General features: G+C 40.5%; 2 protein-coding genes across 2 annotated transcripts in view; one reads left to right on the top strand and one right to left on the bottom strand.

Moving 5' to 3' along the window:
* dennd2db (DENN/MADD domain containing 2Db) overlaps nucleotides 1-16,979 on the bottom strand; it is a 28,875-nt gene extending 11,896 nt beyond the window's left edge. The window contains exons 1-3 of the mRNA XM_036559667.1: nucleotides 16,884-16,979; nucleotides 7,162-7,257; nucleotides 2,082-2,367 (exon numbers count right to left, since the gene is read on the bottom strand). Of these exons, the coding sequence (XP_036415560.1) occupies nucleotides 2,082-2,367; nucleotides 7,162-7,252 (377 nt within the window). The 5' untranslated portion in view covers nucleotides 7,253-7,257; nucleotides 16,884-16,979. The remainder of the gene's footprint in view (nucleotides 1-2,081; nucleotides 2,368-7,161; nucleotides 7,258-16,883) is intronic.
* A 3,489-nt stretch (nucleotides 16,980-20,468) lies between these two features.
* The window catches only part of cry4 (cryptochrome circadian regulator 4), an 11,916-nt gene continuing 10,088 nt past the window's right edge, over nucleotides 20,469-22,296 (top strand). Inside the window, 1 exon segment of the mRNA XM_036559822.1 lies at nucleotides 20,469-20,579. The gene's annotated coding sequence lies outside the window, so the exon portion shown is untranslated.

The raw sequence follows: 22,296 nt of genomic DNA, 5'->3' as shown, positions 1-22,296 counted from the left end.
TAAATTATTATAAATCTTGGTGTATTGTTTTTGTTGTCTATATTCCACTACTGAGCAAATACTTCATTCATATACTTGGGTATTCAGAGTGTTTTTAACAATAACTCTAAATCGGACCAGAATACCTGAATCAAAGTGTGTTCAAGTGTGAAATGCACTGATTCATTTCCTAAAGAACCGTAACCGAATCATTCTGAGGTCACAGATTTAGACCCACATTTACAGAGATATGTAATCGCTGACCTGCAGCACAGCTCATATCCATAAAACCCTGAATGTTATGAAACGGAGGGATTATAGCCGGGTTATATTTATTCATTAATCAGTTTACTGGCAACCCGTTATTAATTAACTGCCAGAACTGCTGCTACTAAACCTGCACATTGTTGTTCTTTTGTTATACTTTATATCATTTTATATTTATATTGTCTGTACTTTAGTCCATGTTCACAGATATCAGTGAGTCATACAGCATCAGATAAACCTCATAATCAAGTCTATTAGGGACACTGAACACTTCCACACTCTGAGGTGATCACCCTTACGCCTGCAGTTAGCACAGTGCTAATCGGTCATGCCTGTAAGCCTGTAATACTTGTTAGCTCCGTTAGCGTCGTAGCTCCACAAGCTCTAAACATGTCTTGGCTGATCAACATTTGGAATAAGCGCTGGAAACGTGGGGAATTTGATTTTTAGCTGAACTATTTCTTCACTCTGTGGTTTACTGACCTTTTAACTTTGGCATATTAGTCATGTGTGCGTTCTTCTGTGAGAAGCAGCAGAAGTGCATTAAAAACCCCACAAGCCTCTTTGCCCTGCTTTGTTTGTAAACTGTGTGACTGAAACCAGCGGAGGACAACAGCCGCAGTGTGAGCGAGCGGAAGCTCCCGAAAGGTCTGAGGCCAGTAAACACCATCAATCTGAAGAGAACAACACACTCACTGATGCAAGTGCAACATCTTACACAAAACACCACCACATCCTGCGTGTGTAAAAGCATCTCAACCTGGACGAGAGTGCGTATCATGTGAAGTGGATAAGAGAGAGAGAGAGATATTATCTCTGTGAGAGAATATTGAGGTTGACCCTCATTTACAACACAGCTAAGCAATATACAAAAAAAAAGTTAATATAAATTTATGAAAAAAAGTACATCAAGGACTAAAATTATAGCAAAGAAAATAAATAAGACTAAAATATACTTTTTTTTATTATATTAATCCCCACCTGCACTCAAAAACACCATTTTTAAACTCCTTTTGGATGCTTTATTATGATTATATACACACACAATATATATACACACACACACAATATATATATATATATATATATATATATAGTGAACCGATTAATGAATAAATATTACCCGGCTATAATCCCTCCGTTTCATAACATTCAGGGTTTTATGGATATGAGCTGTGCTGCAGGTCAGCGATTACATATCTCTGTAAATGTGGGTCTAAATCTGTGACCTCAGAATGATTCGGTTACGGTGAATCAGTGCATTTCACACTTCAACACACTTTGATTCAGTTATTCTGGTCCGATTCAGAGTTATTGTTAAAAACACACTGAATACCCAAGTATATAAATGAAGTATTTGCACAGTAGTGAAATATAGACAACAAAAACAATACACCAAGATTTTTAGTAATTTATTTCTCTTTTTTTTAACTTTGGGGGAAACCCAAAGTTAAAAACAATTTTAGTCAAAAATATTTAAGTGCATGTTTACTTATATATATATATATATATATATATATATAATATATATATATATATATATATATATATATATATATATATATAAATAAATAAAAAAAATTGTGTGTATATATATATATATATATATATATATATATATATACACACATATACACATATATATATATATATATATATATGAGCCAAATGTGTTACCAGCATAAAGTTCACCTGTTATCCTCATCTCGCAGGATTAGATGTGAACTTATAACGATAATACATATCTGAGAATGACTGCGTGGATCATATGAATATTATAGAGCGCATTTATTCACCGGCCATATCACCCCCTACAGCTCGGTGTGAGGTGTTACCTGCGGTACTCTGTAAGCGGGGCCCAGTTGACACCTTCAGGGAAGCAGAAGAGCGTCACAGCTTTAAGGCATTTCTCCTCCTCCTCTTTCTGCGATCTGTTCGTGGCTTTGGGGAACTGGTAGCTGATCTGTGGCTCGTAGCCCTTATCGCCATGGCTCTTCTTCAGGCTCACCACCACCAGGTGCTCGAAGAAGAATGTCTGGCCAGGTGAGGGGATTCTGTCCTGGCGGGCAAGGGGTCTTGGTGTGGGGGCCGACGGGGGTGTCAAAACTTTTTTCTCTCCCTCTAAAACACACACACACACACACACACACACACACCTTATTAACAATGAATAACAAACAACGGCATCAGTAGCTAATCAGCAATCAATAGCTCTGTGGAGTCGGGTCGTCATCTTGCAACCCGTATCACACCCATATAAGGAAATCTGAGTCTAAGCTGTTCATCTCTCAACCAACTGAGATTCCATAGCATTGCAAAGGAACAGTTAAGCAATCACCTGGGACTCCGTAGCAGTGGCCTAGCAACACCTTGGCAACCAATTGAGATTCCATAGCTACCGCATTGCAACACCTTAGCAACCACCTGGGATTCCATAACAATTGCAAAGGAACAGTTAAGCAACCAGCAGAGATTCCACAGCAATGGCCTAGCAACACCTTGGCAACCACCTGGGATTCCATAGCTATGGTCTAGCAACACCTTAGCAACCACCTGAGATTCCATAGAAATGGCCAAGCCACACCTCGGCAACCACCTGGGACACCACAAACACAGTCTAGCAACACTTTAGCAACCACCTGGGATACTATAGCAATGGCCTAGCCACACCTTAGCAACCACCTGTGATTGCATGGCAATGGCCTAGCACCACCTCAGCAACCACCTGGCATACATTAGCAACACCTGAACAACCACCTGGGATTCCACAGCAAAGACCTAACACTTTAGCAACCACCTGGGACAAAGTGCTCCATGTGAAATAAGAGGAGACTGGCTGATTATCACATAACGTGTGTAACTATGTATAATTATCATTATGTATAATTATAAACATTATGGTTCCAGTTCCAACAGCAGCATCCAAATACAGCGCATGGCTCTTACCAACCTCACCGTATTTACCTCATAAACCTCCAGCACAGTTCACACACAATCACAATAACAAACTGGGCAACTGTGCTTGGTGCAAAAATCCAAGCCTGAACCCAAACAAAGTATATCAATATAATCAATCATAACTAAAATATATGCTGCCGAATCAGCACATTTCACACTGGTAAAGATTAATGATGTCCTCCAGCTGTGTATGGTGTTTATTTGTATTAATTAGTTAATTATGTATTCACCAACACAAATTCCTCAAACCTGGTCAATAAAGTGACTGATTCCGATCAGATGGCCTGAGTTTACAGTGTTTACAGTAAATTGCTGAGTCACACTGTATTCTCACAGTAAGACAACAGCAGGTTACTGCAGTCCAGGTAGAAGAGGAGCACCATTATTCACACGTACAGAGCAAACAATACACCCTTTATACCTCACACACAACACAGACACATGATAGAGGGCAGAGCAGGAAGCGCAACCACGCCAACACAGTGCGTCTGTGTCTGTATGTGAGAGACAGTCCTCCGTATGTGAGATCAGTGTGTGAGATCATAATATGCAAAACACTCACTGCCAGGGCAGGTAAGACACTGAGCATGTTCAAAATATCCACTTTATTAGGAAAACCCACCTCGTTTTAACTCCTAAAAATAACAGTGATCAAAGTTTTCTGTCCTGTCACAATCCTGAAATTTAAGATAATTACTGTAATAAACAATTGCAATTAACAATTTAATTGACTTTTCTTATTCATTATGTGCATCTATTAAAGCTACACTATGTAATTTGTTTTGTTAAAGCTGAAAGAAAGCTATGTTCACATTACAAGCCTCGTTGCTCAAATCCGATTTGTTGCTCAAATCCGATCTCCCAGACACGATGGTTCACACTCGTTTAGGTAAGTGACTCAAATCTGTCATTAATGTGACGAACCGCCGTCCTGAAATGACCCTCATGAGCTCATCCTACTCAGTAACGTCACGTGAATGAATCACGTGCATCATCAGCACAAACTAACGAGCAGAACGAGCTTCGCTGAGAAGATCATTAACTCTGATCAGCTCTCAGCTTCATTATTAGAGCGAGACGAAGGAGAAAAAGGTGAGATGAGCTGCTTTTCCACCGTTTACAGGCTTTAACTTCTGTTCGGCGCTGCTGCCATGGTAACGCTGAATGACGGCGCAGCAGAGAAAAAGCACATGAATTCTGATCTGAGAGTCACATTAAGGTCACATGGCCACGAATCGGATACATATCCGATCTAGGACCACATATGAAAGTGGCTCAGGTCGGATTTGAAAAGATCAGATTTGTGTGTCCACACAGCTCTGAAAACCTCAGATCTGAGTCACATTAGGGCAAAAAATCTGATTGTGCCACTTCAGCCTGGTAATGTGAACGCAGTCATGTCGTTACTGAGTGAGGAGAATCAAAACAGGCTAAAATATGGTGAGCCTGCACTGCTGTGAGTCGCCTGTAAAGCCTGAAGTAATCATTTAAAAGTCAGAGACGTTGAGGTTTTCACACCACGTTGTACGTCTTTATGTATTAATGTCACACAGCTTGTGGGGGTCCGAAGCACAACCCACATTACAAAATGTTCATCCACACATTGCGTGCAGTTACATATTTCCACCAGAGAGGGCCCCAAATCTTAGTGTTGCTTTAAAAGTACAGAAGCAGCCAAATTGGCTTATAAGCCGTCTTGCTTCCCAGATATATTAGATAGCAAGAGAAAATAACGTTAGAGTTGAGCAAAGCTTTGCTTGAGTGAAAATATATGAGCAAAAACCCTCTCATTCTGCTAACATGCATACTAAAAAATCTGAATTAGCTACACAGCTTACAAATAAACTAACACCACTCAGTGCTGCCGTCCAAACCTGCTAAAGCGCTGTTTACATACGTCCCATGAAGTCTCAGCGAATGCATTAGCTAAAGTAATAATTACTTTTATTCTCCGCAACCCAACAAACCCATTCATATTCTGTTTGTTCCAGTTTAACATTATTGGGGTATATAATTATAATAAATAATATAATAATAAAAAAATAAAATAATAAAAATAAAAAATTAATAATAATTGCATTTAGGCGGTTATATAATAATTGTGACAGGCCCAGTTCAGTCCAGTTTCATGTGAAGTAGAGTTAGTTATAGTTTTAATGCAGTAATATATTCGCTTTGGGAATCGATTGTTTACTTTTACATAGAGAAAAAGTTAACAGCCTGTAATACTAATAAAACGGAACAAATGGATGATTCTAGGAGGTCATAACAACCTTTACTGCCTGTATAACAACGTCGGTTTTCACACCCTCCTGAAAAGCTGTCAGATAATGAGGTCACAACATTTCAATGTTGTAAAGAGGTAGAGCGCACTAAGCAGTCCATGCTGTGGGCTCCGAAACATAAGGCTGTTAAAATGTGGTCACCACCTACCACACAGGTCCACCTCATAGCTTCTCTGCTGTCCTCCCACAAAAGTGTTTAGGCCTGAGCCCTGTGATGGTTAACGTGATAACAGACCTCAATGACGGTAAAAATGCTTTCACCACCGCTTAGATTATTTATTGATTTATTTCATGCAAACCGAAGCAAGATAGCAGATTCCCACACAAACAAAACTGACCTGAAAATAAACATCCTGGGTGACGTGACATCCAACATCACCACATTTATTCTACCAAAACGGATTAGACTGTAAACGCAAACAGCTGCAACTTAGCAGAGTTTAGCTGTGCATTAACACAGTTTAGCACCACATTATTAATAATAATAATAATAATAATAATAATAGTATTTATATAGCACTTTTCATGCCGGTGGCAGCTCTAAGTGCTTTACAGACAGGTGATAAAACATAGTTATACAAGAAATCATAAGTATTAATACAGAATCAGAAGAAAATGACAGATCAAATTAATTTAAATTAAAAAACCATGAGATGTAGAGTTTTAATTAAATGCTGAGTTAAAGAGATTTGTTTTTAGATGCTTCCTAAAAGTGAGATCTGAGCTCGACTCTCTAATAAAAGGTGGAATTGAGCTCCACAGTTTAGGAGCAGAATAACAGAGTCTCTCCATGTTTTCTGTATTTTACAGAGGGTGTTTTTAGAAGGTCAGTATCTGCAGATCTAAGATCACATGCTGGAACATAGAGACACTCTGTGATGTAAGCGGTGCTTTAAGGTCATTTAGAGCCCTAAAAACCAGCAGCAGAGCTTTAAACTCTATCCTGAGCGATGCAGGCAGCCAGTGCAGCTCTTTTAAAGCGGGACTGATCTGATCTCTGTGTTGGTTTTGTTAGGATGCTGCTGTATTAGCAGAGTTTAGCTGTGCATTAACACAGTTTCACTGCATTTAGCAGAGTTTTGCTGCACATCAGCCAAGTTCTGCTTTGCATTAACACAGTTTGGCTAAGCTTTAGCAGAGATTAGCTTCATTTCAGCAGTTTAGCTGTGCTTCAATACAGTTTAGCTGCATTTTAGCAGAGCTCTCCTGTGCACTAAAAGTGTTTGGCTGCACTTTAACAGGTAATGAGCCTCTACATGTCAGTAGAATGAAGCTCATTGTTGCTGTACACAAAGTCAAGCCCTTCCTGCAGTGTGACCAGCGTCAGTCAGGTGAGCGTCTGCTAAAGGCTCTTATTTCTGCAGAGCTGCAGAAGTGAGAGCAGAACTGAGCTCTGACTGACTGGCTGGCTGGCTGGCTGGCTGGCTGCTCCACTGCCTGAAGTGTTTTTTTTGTCTTTTTTCTGTTTAACTTCATCATCCGCGGCACAGAGGAGATCATCCTTCGTTTGTTTGGATTTTCTCTCCTGAGAATTGTTTTTTTCCCCCCACTTTAAATTGTTTTGCTCAAGCTCATGATATCTCCATGTTGATTTTATCAAAAAACAACAGATCTAGAACATCAGCAGCTCTTTCAGATGGACCCTGAGATGGACCCCGGGTGTGATACTCACTGTCCTTGTGGAGTTTCTCCTGGATGGAGGAGAACATGGAGCTGATCTTCTTCATTGGCCCATGATCAACATCAGTCTGACCAGACATCATGCCACCTACAGTGAGAGAGAGCAAGAGAGAGACAGAGCGAGAGAGCGAGAGCAAGAGAGAGCGAGAGAGAGAGAGAGAGAGAGAGAGAGAGAGGGAGAGAGAGGGAGAGAGAGGGAGAGAAAATGAAAGAGAAACAGATTAAAACGTTGATTAAAATCCTGTATTTTTGGTATTTTTCTGTGTGATTTTTAGAAGATGAGTCACCAGTTCATATTCACTTATTTCTGCCCAATCAACACAAAATTAACGTTAACGTTTGGTCATTGGGGTAAAAGTGTTCTCACAGCTCCATTTCAGCTCTGAACTGAGGTTCTTACTGAGGGATTTAACACTAATCTAAAAAGTAAAGCACGTTACTGAATGTCTTGCCTGCTACAGATGTCTGTGTTTTGGTTAAATCTACTCTAAGTAGTATTAAACTCTGTGTGGAAAAACGTGTTAGCATAATGCTAACAACACAGGAAAATACATGGAGAATAGCATTATGCAGTGGTATTATGTAGATGGATTCTGCGTATATAAACACTGCTACATTATGATGTTTCCATCACAGAAGTGTAAAAAGTTCATGAGAAAATGAACAGGCCCGGTCCAGAAACCTGGCTGGCTGGGCTGCCCCACAGCCGTCGTAAGATATTCGATAAACACACAGTCATCACAACAACTGAATTCAGTACTACTCCACCAAATCACCAAACATTGAGCTGTTAACGGAATAATCTTTGACTGTAATGCTGCTCAAGTGAACCACCGAGGGTACTGATGAAGGAAGAACCTAGTTCTGTTTAAACTGAACTTAGTTTTTATCTAGAACTGGGCTAATCGGCTAGCTGGCAGGCTAAAAGATAGCTAACAGGCTAAAAAATAGCTAACAGGCCATTGGAGAAGGGTCTGTACGGCCTGATGCTGTTGGGGGGCCATTCAGCTAGCTGACGGGCTAAAAGATAGCAAACAGATCAATCAGCTAGCTAACAGGCTAGCGCTTACTGTATGATTCACTGTAAAAGTGCAACATGACAAATAAAGACTGTCACTTAAGCATCTTCCATGCTTTTGCGTTTCAGTAGCTTAAGCAGCATTAAACTGCGGCTGAATCTCAAACCGCTCCCTCCTTCATACACAGCTAGTGCGCTAGGTAGGTCATTAAATTCTGGCTTCTTCACCCAAACAGTGCCCCATTGGTCCAACATGGATGTGGCCATTTGTTATCTGTATTATGCGCGGTTTGGCCCCGTCCCATTTCACCCCTCGGCCCTACCACTCAACCCTTAACCCTCCGTTTGGCGGGTTCACTTCCTTGGTAGGGTGTCCTGATTCTTGTTGAGATAGAGGGGGAGGGTGAAGTGTTGGGGCTACATGACCCTCCAAACGGAGGTTTTTCAGAGACTCCAAACACAGAGTTATGAGAAAAAAAGGAAAACGGGCGAGACGGAGAACAAGAGACCAAAGAAACCCACAAATGTGAGAATTTTCTCTGTTAAAAATTTACGGTAATCATTGTTTTATCTTAGTTTAATGTCGTTTCAGTGTATTTTGGTCATTTTCTTCATAACAAGAATAAAAAAAATCGCTAATAGCATGCTAATGTCTCGGTAGCTAGCTAGCTAATTTGCCTGTTCCACCTTAAATAGTCCAGCAGTTCTGACACCTGAAGCGCCAGAATGTAACTGCTGCACCATTTAAGGTGGAATGAGAAAATTCAGATGAGAATCTGGTGAATATCTGACTTCAGCTTCATATCACTGAAGAATTAGGGGTGGTGATAATAAATAATTGCCCCCCTCTTTGAAGATCATATGATGCCCTAAATGTAACTAAAGCCCAGCAGTGAGGAGCTGAACTTTACCCTCCTCTGCTGTCACTGCAGACTGGCAGCGTCGCCTACAGAGCAGCGCTGGTAGCTGTTAATGAAGTGATGCTCTTTTTATTTGAGGGTCCCATTTCAGAGGGAAGATTTCAACCACTACCCTGTAACTCAGTTCCAAGCGGTTAGGGTGACACTCGAAAACAAGGGGTAGGGGTGAAAAGAAGAAATGGGACTGGGCCTTTGTGCACAGGAGGCAGTATTTTGACTCCTATGTGATACACTATGTAGGGTGAAAGAAGCTGTTGAGGATTCAGTCCAAGCTTGAGGTTAACACTGTTAGCTTGATGCTAAATAAGACTGGAAATTGCATAGAGGTGCTAATGTAAATTAGCACTGGCGTTGCAGTGGTAATTTGAGAGCAAAATCTACTTGGAAAGTGATGCGTTTTATATTAAACCCCTTTATTATTATATGTTTATTATTACCTGATAAAAACTGAAAGTGTATGAAAATCACTGCAGTAACATTGTTCTTTCAGCAGTCTGTGCTTGCTTGGCAACAACACACTCTAAAGGAACTACATTTCTTGGTGTCCAACACCCCTTACACATACAAGTTCACTTTAGTAGCATGTGGCTTTACTAAAGATCTGTAGAATCAAGATGTTTAAACAATTTCAAAAATCTAATTTAATTAAAAATCATATTAAACCTGAAGTTACATGTATTTTTACATCCCTGTTAGAACATCTCCTCCAAGCTGGACCTTCAACCCATTAGCATCACTTCCATTTAAGGAGCATTCCAAACGCTGCACTTCTGGGAAACGATATTAATGTGGAATTTCTTGGAAAGCTGCTGAAGAACCCTGGCTGGATGTGTTGGCCCTCACTGCCGAGACGACGATGGGGGGAAAACTGGGGGACTTTTTTTGTTTCACTTGTTCGGAGCACCTCCTGCTCTCCGTCAGGATGATGATTCCCACCATCCAGAGCATAAACAAATGAGTGAAAGGGAAAAATGGAGCGCTGGGAGGAAATCCTGAGGCCGAAGGTGTTTCGAGAGCTCTCAGGAACTTCCCCTCATCTCTTTATTTCCAGTAAAGAGGAGGGAATCCACTGAGGGCTTATCTGATGGAGTGTTATTTCCACAGTCCACCACAAATACACAGCTGTTCGCCAGGACAGCTATTAACGTTTACAGTAATATAGAGTCAGAGTGGAACTGAAACAGAAACCAGCACACGGCCTTTTCCCTAACCGGCCCCTCCACACTGACCCTGCGTTAGACTCACTCTGTGTGAAGCTCCTCTCTGAACCTCGGAGGTTCTCCTAATGAAGGAGAGGGTTCAGTATGAGGGTAAACTCTGGGATGTTCTTGCCACACAGCTGCCGTCGCCATGGCTACAGATTGACACTTTACACTTTTAGCTGTGTTGGCATCACGTGCTGCGTTAGTGCTTCAGCGTTTACACGAGAAGAATAAGAGCATGGAGAAGAAAACATCTACAAACCCGTGCAGAGAAAATAAACAACAAACGCTATAAAATAAACTGCAGTGTTCTGTAAATGAAGGTTTGCACTGAAGCAAGGCAGCTGAACTGGACTGGAGAAACAGAATCGACTCCACCACAAACATCCCATGATCTTGTGAAAAGATTTCCAAATTCTTACATGCTGAAATAGTGCTGGTGATTACAGAAACGTCTTAACTCTGAAATCTTATCTGTTTAGTCACCACGACGACTTCAGTAGGGACTGAATTTCGGACAGTATCTATTACACAATAAGAGTTCCTACCTTCATAATCTCATCATGAACTCCAGATAAGAAAACAGCATCACACAAACATCCTAACTAGACTAAACCTCCTAAATCCTGTCCTAACTTTAGGATGAACCCCAACAGGGTCCTCACTTCTGTTTAAGGTCCGTTTCTATGGTTTTTAGGCAGCTGTGTCAGCAGCATAGTTCACTACCAGCATAATGAGCTCCATTTATTCCTACTGTAAAACGCTGCTTTCACTGTGAGATGATTTTCTTTTCTAACTCTGCGTTTTAAAGATCTCAGACGCTGCAGACTCGATCTCCACCGCCCCTCTGATCACCTTCGTGGGTTAATGTTGATGATGAAATATTACAGTGATGGTGGTGAATAAGGAGGAGACGGAGCTGAACGTGTGTCTGTTTATTAGGAGGAGTAACGTTAGCGCGCTCGGCTAAAGCGTTTGGGAAATGGAGACTGAAACTGGGGAGCGGCGACAGTGATAAACAGCAGGGGGCGCTCTCACAGTATTCACTACTTACAGTTTATCACACTTTAGTTCTGTTCGACTTTTTATACATCAGTATCAGCAGCTTAACTCACATTTTAACATTATTTTGATGACGTGTTTGCGTTTCAGCTGTGTGTGTATGTTCGGTTGCTAGGAAACAGACACGACAGTTGATTGTTGACTTTGATCAAGTGAGTTAAGATTTCTTAACCTGAGATAAGATGCTGTAAGATAAGATTCCTAAATTAAGGTCAGATTTGCTTCTGTAATACAAATTTGTGAAAAATCTTATCTTGACCTGTCCGATCTTAAGTTAAGACAAAAAGATAGGACGTTTCTGTAATACCGCCCCAGACGTCCCCCTCTAAAAGCTCCCTTACAGCAAGTTATTACATGAAATGGTTATGAATTCTCTAAGACACTGTTTTATGATAGTTTTAAGAAGATTTTGGGCCTAAATTGTAATTTTAAATCCGTTCATAGTGGAGGGATACAGGCAGGGTGTTGTGAGGCAAAACAGTCTCCAAAGAAAACTTTTTTCAGACTGAATGAGCTGAACAGCTGTGGCCAAACAGCTGCTGTAGGCTTAGTAAGGGGATGCATGCAAATAGTTCCATGCTTGTGACCACAATCCGCTGCAATGATGCATGTCGATCTGTGACGACGCTGGTTGTGGTTTTCTGCTCCTCGAGGATCTCCGGCTCGCTAAACAGCCATTCTGACTGCTGTTACTGTTATGTCTGAAAATCCTGTCCCGCTGGAGGTCGTTTTAGCACTGGAGCTACGAGGCAAATGTAGCTAACAAGCAGCATCTCTCCAACTAGCACCAAGCTAACACAACAAAATTCTATCCCACCAGTTAGCAGTAATAGTCTGTGGTTTCTGACCCTGTATGACTCACTGCTATCTATAAACATGGACTGACGTACAGCTTAGCCACACCACACAGATGTAGAGAAGGGCATTTCAGTCAAACCCAGTATTTGCATTATTAGAGAAATGAGCTAGAAAACAGTAAGTTTGTAAAGAGCTGGTTCACTGTTACCAAACCTGATAAATCCACCACGAGGTTAAAGTTTCAGTCCATTAAATCTGCACAGCAGAGAGTGAAATGACCAGGCTTGATGTTGATCAGTGCGTTTCTGTGAGGAGCTACAGCTGAGCTCTGCATTATTCCATCTCAACACTGTTCTGTAATGTTATTCATCGTTAGAGATTCAGAGTGATGTTTAGTAAATACAGTAACCCAGATTAAGTGTCTCTCACACAGAGTCTGTTAAGCTGTGAGGAAGTCTAAGCTAGAGAAAGTCTCAACTCCCTACCTTAACCAGCAGAAAGACAACATTCAATTAGAAGAACGATGGCCAGTTATCGTTCTCGACTCACACTGCTAACCTAACTCGGTCATGCGGATTTCTCCTGCACAACGTCCGGAGGATCCGACCCTTTCTCACTCGAGAGGCCACCCAGGTACTAGTGCGGTCTCTTGTCATCTCAAGGCTTGACTACTGCAATCCCACTGCTGCGCTCCCTTCACTGGCTTCCCGTAGCTGCACGCATCAGATTTAAAACCCTAATGCTTGCCTACAAAGCCAAAAATAGACCAGCCCCTCCCTACTTGATGGCAATGGTGAAATCTCGAACTGTACCACGAGTCCTTCGAGCTTCGAGTACAGCTCGGCTTGACCCGCCATCCTTCAAGGCGGCGGAAGGCAAGCATCAAGACTGTTCTCTGTGCTGGAGCCCAGGTGGTGGAACGAACTCCCACTGGCTGTCCGAACAGCAGAGTCTCTTCAAACACAGACTGAAGACTCATCTGTTTATACAGCACTTAAATGAGCACTGAGTTAAGTATTGACTGTAATATATTGTACAGCACTTATGTATTGTATTGTATTGCACTGCTCTGTGTTTAACTGTGTTTGTGTTTTCTGATTCTAGCAGTGTCTGAGCTCAGGACTGGCTTTCTCTCTAACCTATTGGTAACCAGCAAAGATACCTTCTCTGGATAGACAAAGCACTTTTTGTAAGTCGCTCTGGGTAAGAGCGTCTGCTAAATGCTGTAAATGCAAATGTAAATGTAAATGTAAATGCTGTAAGTTTGCTAAAACCTTTTCAGCTTCAGGAGTGAAAGAAAAGCACCTCCGCCCTCCAGATGACCAGGGCAGCATGAGTCAGGCCCACTTCACACCACACGTGACATTTCACATAACACAAATGTCTTCATTGTCTGCTTATTGCTTAAATAAACTTTATGTGGACGCTGTGACTCACCATGTGACGTATAGCTACAAAAGGAGAGGGAGATGCATGTAGGTTCACAACATCCACCTGCTCAACAGATTCAGTCACCTTGACAAAGAGTTTAAACTACATCAGTTGATTTGTTTATTAGCCTAGATTGTATATTAGAGCGTAAACATTGCATATAGCTATTATTCCTGCTGGCACACATCAAAAATAGACCCAAAGTGTATTTTGGTGCTGAAAAGCTACACTGATTAACCCTCTGGGGTCTGAGGGCATTTTCTTGATTTTTGCATATACTCTTAGAAGAGCCTTTAAAGGCTCTTACATACGACGTGATACCCACATATTATATAATCAAAATGTTTAGAACAACCTCAGCTCCCTCTGTAATGAGGCCCTTTGACCTGGAGCTCAGTGTACAGAGATAATTCAGCCCTAAAGCTAAAAAACTGAAGTCCAGTTTTAGAAATTCGTAATATCTCTTGTGGAAACACAGCTTTACTGATGTGGACGAACTGCTTTGGTGGTTTATCAAAGCCTTAGGATCACAAAAGTCATGGACTGTATGAATAAAACAGTAGATAAATGTTCTCCTCATCACTACTTTCCAAAACCGCTGCAGCAGCTTCAGCAGCTGTAAACTCTCTGCACGCCGTTTCACACGAGTCTCCGATGTGGACTGAATGAAGAATGAAGGGTTTCCGGCGTGATGGTCAGTCCTTAGTGATTTCCTGAGTGTCCATTGGTCAGTTTCACACAGATTGTAGACGGACACACCAATCCACCAGTTCCACACGGTGAGAGGCAGATGACGTGTATCTCAGCCCCTCTTCATAGGCTCATAACTCCGGATGTGAGTCTCGTATGATCTCGTGATAAGATGGAATGGAAAGGGCGACTCTACAGATTCAGGAAGTGTTTGAACTGGATTTCTGAGCTGGATCATCACAAAGATGTTAACAGAAACACTGAGAAACATCTAATTTGACGTGCTCGTCGACCCCAGAGGGTTAATGAAGTAGGGCAGTTGGTGCAGCACAGCACAGTTACTGCACCCAGTGTAAAATGGGCTTCAGGCATTTTACACTCCTCAGTAACACTTTCACCATTTCTCACTCTAATAACTGATTTACTGACAGACGTTCTCACTGCTGCACTGCTCCGAGGAGTTCTATCAGAGTTTGGTCTTCACTTGAAAGAGGAGGTACAGCTTCAGACGGACGCCGTTCTGACGTCCCAGGGAGAATAAAAATAGCGCATGATGTTTAAAGCGTTTTTGGAAAACTTCATGGACGATTAACTTGCGAGCATAACATGTATTACCTATTTTTCATCGAAGATGTGTAATGATGTATGAACTGCTCTGGATCTGATTCGTTAAACTTTCGTTGACATCGAAATGAGCGGAGATTTGAGCAAATCAGCTTCAGTGCGTGAAATGAAGCGCAAACACACTGACACCTCCATGTACATGAAGCTCGCCCTAATTCGTGCTGATGCTTCCAATAAAACGACAGTTTTCAGTGCTCCCCCTACTGGCCAAACTTTACAGGGTTCAAGTTACAACCCCTGGAAAGAATAAAAATGTGAAATAAACAAAACGACTAAGTTTTCTATGACAATTTCAGCCCTGTCAGTGTGACACCTGTGGAACATGCTGCAGGTAAACACACACACACTAAAGCCTGTCCTGCCAGACAGGTGAGCTTTCACCATTACATCACAGTCCTGTGACAGGTGACACACCACTGCAGCGTTATTTCCTTCCTTGAGCTGCGGGTGATGTGGTATCCGCAAGATAACACTCTGCGGGCTTATGTCTCACTTAATTAACCATAAAATTTTCCCTTGAATTGTATTCTTAAAGGGGATTTCCACTGAATTTTCATAATTTCCATGTAATTTCCATGTCAATTTTCATAATTTCCAAGAGTCATTCAGAGAAATTTGCCTACCCATTTTATTTACTTCAAAGTCTTCTGAGTTTATATGAATGTTGATGATGCAAAATAGTGGAAAATCTGAAATAATCAGTTTTCTTTGGGGACTATTTTGCCTCACAGTGCCCTGCATGTATCCCTCCACCATGAATGGAGTTTAAGTTCTCTAAACTATCATAAAACAGTGTCAGTGTCAGTCATCAGGCAGTGAATTCATAACCATTTACTGTAGGAACTTTCTGTGAGGGAGCTTTTAGAGGTGGACGTCTGATTCCTATCACCACCACTGTGAACAGTTCTGACACGGTAAGTTTATCTAGAACAGAGCGTTTCACACCAAACCACTCTGAATGACTTTGATTACATCTCAACCATTCAACTGTGTGCAAATTTTGAAAAATCTGTTGACTTCCCCTCCAACTGTTCTGATAATGTATTTTACAGGAGGCCCTGTATGTGATCTCTGTATTTAGTGCATAAAAATATCAACCAAAAGGTGAAAACTCCTTATTTAGAGCACAATATTTATTTATTTTTTTTATTTATTTTTTTTTAATTTATTTTACAAGATTAAGAATTTGTTGTTTTGATTGAAAAGGTGACCAAAAGGCTAGATTTAATACAAAAGTTAATTAAAAACTCACCTTTTAGCCATGTGGTTTGACCAATTTCAAACATTTCTTTGCGCATAACATTTCAGATGGACATCAAGGGGTTATTTCAGCTTTTCAGCGACATTTCAAGTGAAACACGACCAGGCCACACACAGAAGCTCAGCTAGAAAATAAAGACTGATGGCTTTAAGATGTTCAAACGTGTCTAATTTTGTGTTCCCTTCAATTATAGTCTTCTGAGGTCGTCTACCAAAGCCCAGTATGGCAAACTCTCTGTTTAGAGCATAAAAATCGTTCTTAATTCAATTTTCAAACGGTCCAGAGACATCAATCCTCTACCTAGAGCCATTAAAATAAACTTTTAATTTAGCTGACCACTCCAACTTCAACTTTTCACCTGTTACAAATGGCATTCAGAGTAAAACATGATGAGGCCCCCATGAGAAAGGAAGTTAGAGGAAATCTACTGACTCAATATCACTGATTTCAGCACAAATTCACTGATTAACTTCTCCTGCTTCTTCTCAGAGACGGTGTAGGAGGACAGACCCAGTCTTACTTCACACTCAGCACCACTTCCAATGAATAGTTAGTATGCCTCCTACACAGCTCAAACACAAACGCCGTGGGGAACTGTCCGTTCCACCTTAACTGGTGATCTTCGTACATGTCACACCGTGTAGCCTTCACACAGATAAACATCTCAGCGTTTAAACTGAATATTATGAAATATTCAGGTTTACTTACTTTCTGTAGAGTTTAATCTCCCAGTCAGAGCCGCTCAGACTCTCTCCGCTCGCTCAGCACTCTAACCGCACGGCTGGCTCAAATTCCGCCCCCCCCTCCAGTGAACCGCTGTTTAAATAGGCCCCGCCCCTCTCCCTGGAGACGGCGCCGCCCCCATGGCGAGGCCAAATGGTAGTGATGCTCGACTCCGAGTCGACTCCACTTTATTTTAACCAAAGCAGCACCAAAGCCAGTGATAAAGGTGCATAGCAGACATTAAAGCATCCCAAACGCAGTTTACACAGTTTTTAGATTATCTACAGGTTATAGCGATGTGATCAATTCAGCTTATTTCACACAGCGAGGAGGAACTTTGTCGTCAGAATTCTTTGAAAAGGAATCATTTCTACAAATTCTTTATTCTTCGAAAAAGAAATGGTTGAATGTTTATTTCGTTCCTCTTTTCACGAGGCTGAAGTTGACCACCACTTTCTTATTCCACATTTCCGGTCCACCTTAAGTGGTGCAGCGGATACCTTAAAGAATATATCTGGAGCGCCATTTAAGGTGGTGCAGAAATTTGAAGAATAAACTGGCAAAAGGAAGCAAAACTCAGCTTCCTCCCCTTTTCCACAACGTTCTGTGAAAAAACATTGGTTTTGGTTTTGGTTTTGGTTCCTGGTACCGATTCTAATCATTGTTTATTGAAGCTCAGGTCATGAAGAACATAAAGCGGTGCAGGACGGGTCGAATACGGTTCTGTGAGCAGCGTTCGGACTGTTTACACCTGTAATTAAACAAACTCACACTTGCTTCACAAACTCCTCCGCCAAAATGTCCCTGGAGCCGAGGAGTCGACTCCATGTGTTTCGACTCTTACAGTCATTGATCAGGAGCTACAAGACGTGTTGGAGTCGATGAATCGATTCTTTTGGAATCGACTCCCCATCACTATGGAGACAGTTCCGCTTCACTGAGAGGAAAACAAAACTCCGTTTAGCATCTTAGCAACTTGTTTAGCATCTTGTCAAGTTGTTCTTCTTCTAAAGTTACCTTTTATGTTTTCATCATTATTTAATCTTCTGTGATGCATATTAAAACACATTTGTCTTCATCCGTGATTAAACTCTTTTTTATTTAATTAAATCTTTAAATTAAAGTGCATCTGTACGCTAATGCTAGCTAATGCTATAAAGCTTAGCAAGCAAATTAGCAAAAAACATTTATGGGTTTTTAGTTATTTTAATAAATAAATAAACCTGTGGAGTTCAATTCCTTCTTTTTTAGGCAGTCAGATTTGGTACATGCTTTTAATAAACGTCTGAAAACAGTTAATAAACACCTGAAAACAGTTAATAAGCATCTGAAAGCAGTTAGCTTTCACCTTTCGCTATTTTTTACTTTGTCTGTGTTATTGATTAATTACTACTCTTTACTTTATTCAGCTTCAATTTCTTTTATTGCAGTTTCTGAACTTTATCACCTGTTCTGCAGAAGCAAGCAGAAGAAGAGATTAGACCTAATTGAAAAGTGCCCCAAAAATAGTATAATAATAATAATAATAATAATAAGTAGCAGTATTTGTGTTAGCATTAAACAGCTAAACTACAATCATCTTTTATGTATTCCTCAATAAAACATTTTAGCACCAGTTAACTAGCACAGCTCTTTATTGTGAATTACCTCAGGAGGATTTATTTAAAAAGTAAATACACACAAATATGATATAATGCGGGGCTGACTGATCTATAAAAATGACACTCACTATTATAGCAAGAGGGGAGGATGAGTGAAATGCAAGGTGAAATGGTTCTTCAGATTGATGGAGAACATGTTGTAAATGATACTATATAGAACCTTTTTGAAAAGGGTTCCATATAGCACCGAAACAGGTTCTGGTATTGTTATGATGTTGAGCTTGTAACAATGGCAAAATCATTTTCGGTGCTATGTAGAACCATATACAGCACATTCTCCATTCTCCTGAAGAACTATTTCACCATGCAAAGAACCATTTTAGCATGAAATGGTTCTATATAGAACTCCTGGTTCTAAATAGAACCATACCCTTTACTAAAGAGCCCTTGAAGAAGCATCTATTTAAGCGTGTAGGTGATTTTTTGCTGGTAAATTAGATTCCATACACACAGAAACATTAATCCAATCTATCTTTGTATATTTTAAATTAATTGTGTTTTAGAATGTCTTAAAAGTACAACAATAACAAATAAATAAAACGCTGTCTGATATCAGTAATTATAACTTATAATTACTAATATAATTATGATGGCTTATGTAAGAATAATTCTGTGAAAGATCACAAATTCAGCGCCATCTGCTGGTGATGTGCTGTTTTGCAGCTTCATTAATCAATACTACTTAAGAACTAATGGAAGAAAATCAACGCGAAACGTCTTTACAATACAAACATGACAGTGTCAGGGTAAAATGTGATATTTTAACACGTGTATTATATCATTTATCGACACGTTTAGAAATATTTAGTGCTGCAGCAGGACATTCCATGATTCCTCCAGGGAGAATTATAATGTCCTTGAGGGGACTTTTAATATCACAAAACAGATTTAAGAGTTTACAGTTACATACAAACCTTTAAGAAACTGTCCAACTGAAATAATAATGCCATGGAACATGGAGCCCCGACATGCTTTGATATTAGTTTCTCCCGAAAAACCAAAACCCTTCAGTGAATGGGTCAGCTTTGTTATTTAGTTAGAGATTACACTGAAGCTTTTATAATCTGTGACATACATTTCTTTATTTCAAACATTTTAGATCCAGACGTGATTAGCTGATCAGGTAGGAGTCTCTGAGTCTGCTCCTGGTTGTTCTCAGAAAAGGTGAAGTGTTTAACACGCTTCAACGATTATTTCACTTTGTTGTGCTTTGGTTTATAGTTTTTTGTACATGCACCTGACAATCAGAATCAGAATTAAACCAGAAATAGACTTAGATCCAGAATCAGAATTACACTCAGAATTACAATCAGAATAAGAGTAAAAGAGAAGAGAGAAAATAAATAAACAAATAAATAAATAAAGAGAATAAGACAGTGGGACTGATGAAGATCAGTGCAGGATAACAGTGTAACAGTGACAGTGTTTCAGTGAGGCTGTATAATCTGTAGAACAGTAACAGCTCACTGTGCCTAAAGACAGATTAGGAGTCCAGCCAGAAACGTGACTCGCCACCCATACATTAACTCAGACCTGATCTTTGACCTCCTATAGAGCAGTGAAGACAAAGTTCTGATAAACATTGAATGATCTGGAGGCTTATGGAGGCCTAAACATCTGATCTGCATAATCAGAACAGTGACCAAAACTCATTCCATCAGAACTGCACAGCATTCCCCACTGTGTTTAAGAGGCCAAAAATCTGCTAAAAAAAGTGTTTTTCGAGCTTAAATATATGGAGTTTGATAAGAGCAATATGTAACTGAAACTGCAGCGTCTAAAAAACTTCTTTTGTTTCAGTTTGTAGGTCTTTTTTTGGTGGATTTGTTTGATATAAATGCCTTTAGGCCTCATGCAGTGAGCGCTGTCCTGCAGTACTGCAGCTGAACGCTAGGCGGTGCGATTTGACCCACATTCCGCTTCACTGTTTGACCCACTTCTGAGTGAATAGGTCTCTTGCACAGCGGTCAGAACAGCTCGCGCGGTGTTGCTCCGGTGCTTGTACTGCTGTCCAGTCCAGGTGAGTCTCCTCAGATGAACCACAGCTGATAAACTCACCTGTCTGGGTTTATTTAGACGGCATTTCTGCAGCTTGACGAGGCTGAAGTCGGATTCGTGTTCGCCGGCTTCTCGTTCCAATTTTCCGTTCCACCTTAAATGGTGCTGCAGTTACATTATGGCGCCTCAGGCGCCATAATGTAACTGCAGCACCATTTAAGGTGGAACGGGAAAATTCGGACGCGAAGCTGGTGAATAGCAATCTTAACTTCCTCCTCGTGTTTTCTGTTAACGTGTGTCGATTGTACAGATAATAAAAACATAATTTTGGGTAATATTTAGTACTTTAATCAGCTTAAAAGTGTTTTTGTTTTCGTCGTAAACCCAAAATCAGCTCTGCTCCGTGATTGACGCTCCGTCTGTCCAATCGGCGTCGAGGGTAGTAGCGCTTGTCCAATCAGAGAGGAGGAAAGAGGCGGTGCTGAGTGACGTGTCTTGAAGGGGAGCTTTTTATGTACTTTTGGATATTATTTAAAATAAAATATTCTTAATGGTTATACACATACATGATATACGTGTTATATATGTATATATACATTTTATAGGCCTGCGAATTTGGTATGTCAATAAAGTAAATAGTGAACGTTGGTTAGATGTAGTGCAGCTGTATGTAAACACGCGTAAAATATATGTAGATATATTTTTTTGGACATTATTTTTAATAGTGTTGAATGGGATTTCAGTCATTATCTATTTGGTAATGAAGATGAAGCCACTGCATGTAATAAAGCCGAACAGTAACAGTGCAGTAATCTGATCAGAGCTGCTGAGTCACTTTCAGGTCAGCAGACTTTTACCTGCTGTTATGAGGGAGAATAATACAGGATTTACTGCAAAATTAAATGGTTCAGATGTAAACAGAGTCGTTCAGAGGGGTTCAGAGTGGTTTGGTGTGAAACGCTCTGTTCTAGATAAACTTACAGAGTCAGAACTGTTCACAGTGGTGGTGATAGGAACTAGACGTCCACCTCTAAAAGCTCCCTCACAGAAAGTTCCTACGTGAAATGGTTATGAATTCACTGCCTGATGACTGAGACACTGTTTTATGATAGTTTAGAGAACCTAAACTCCATTCATGGTGGAGGGATACATGCAGGGCACTGTGAGGCAAAATAGTCCCCAAAGAAAACGTATTATTTCAGATTTTTCACTATTTTCCATCATCAACATTCCATATAAACTCAGAAGACTCGTGTAGGTTCACTGGTGGTTCTGGATAGTAAATAAAATGTCTATATCTGTGTTGTAGTCATGGCGACCCCTGGTTCCTATCACCACCACTGTAAAGACATCTGAACCATTTCACACCAAACCACTCAATCTCTCTGTTCACATCTCACACACTGAACTAGCTTGTTATATGTCATTTAAAAAGTTATTGTATTGTGATGTTATTGCAGTTTTCTACTGTCAGCGAATCATTCAGAACACTTGAAAGTATAACTGAATATAACGTGTGCTTCGCTATTCTCCATGTGGAAAGGTGCTGTATTATGTATTTATTCAGTATTTTAATTGTTTTCTGATGTCTGTATAGAAGGTTGGTGACTTTGTTCAGGGTGAAAAATGCCCAGATGTGGTTTTAAACGCCCATTTACAGCCTAATCTGATGAGCTCTGCTCTGATTGGCTGGTTTGCAGTGAGGCACAGCGACAGCTCACAGAGAAGAACATGTAGAA

The sequence above is a fragment of the Colossoma macropomum genome, unplaced genomic scaffold (genome assembly GCF_904425465.1).
Source record: "Colossoma macropomum unplaced genomic scaffold, Colossoma_macropomum, whole genome shotgun sequence".
Taxonomy (NCBI): Eukaryota; Metazoa; Chordata; class Actinopteri; order Characiformes; family Serrasalmidae; genus Colossoma; species Colossoma macropomum.
Note: the sequence above shows the minus strand (reverse complement) of the source record. Positions and strands in the feature narration are given on the sequence as shown.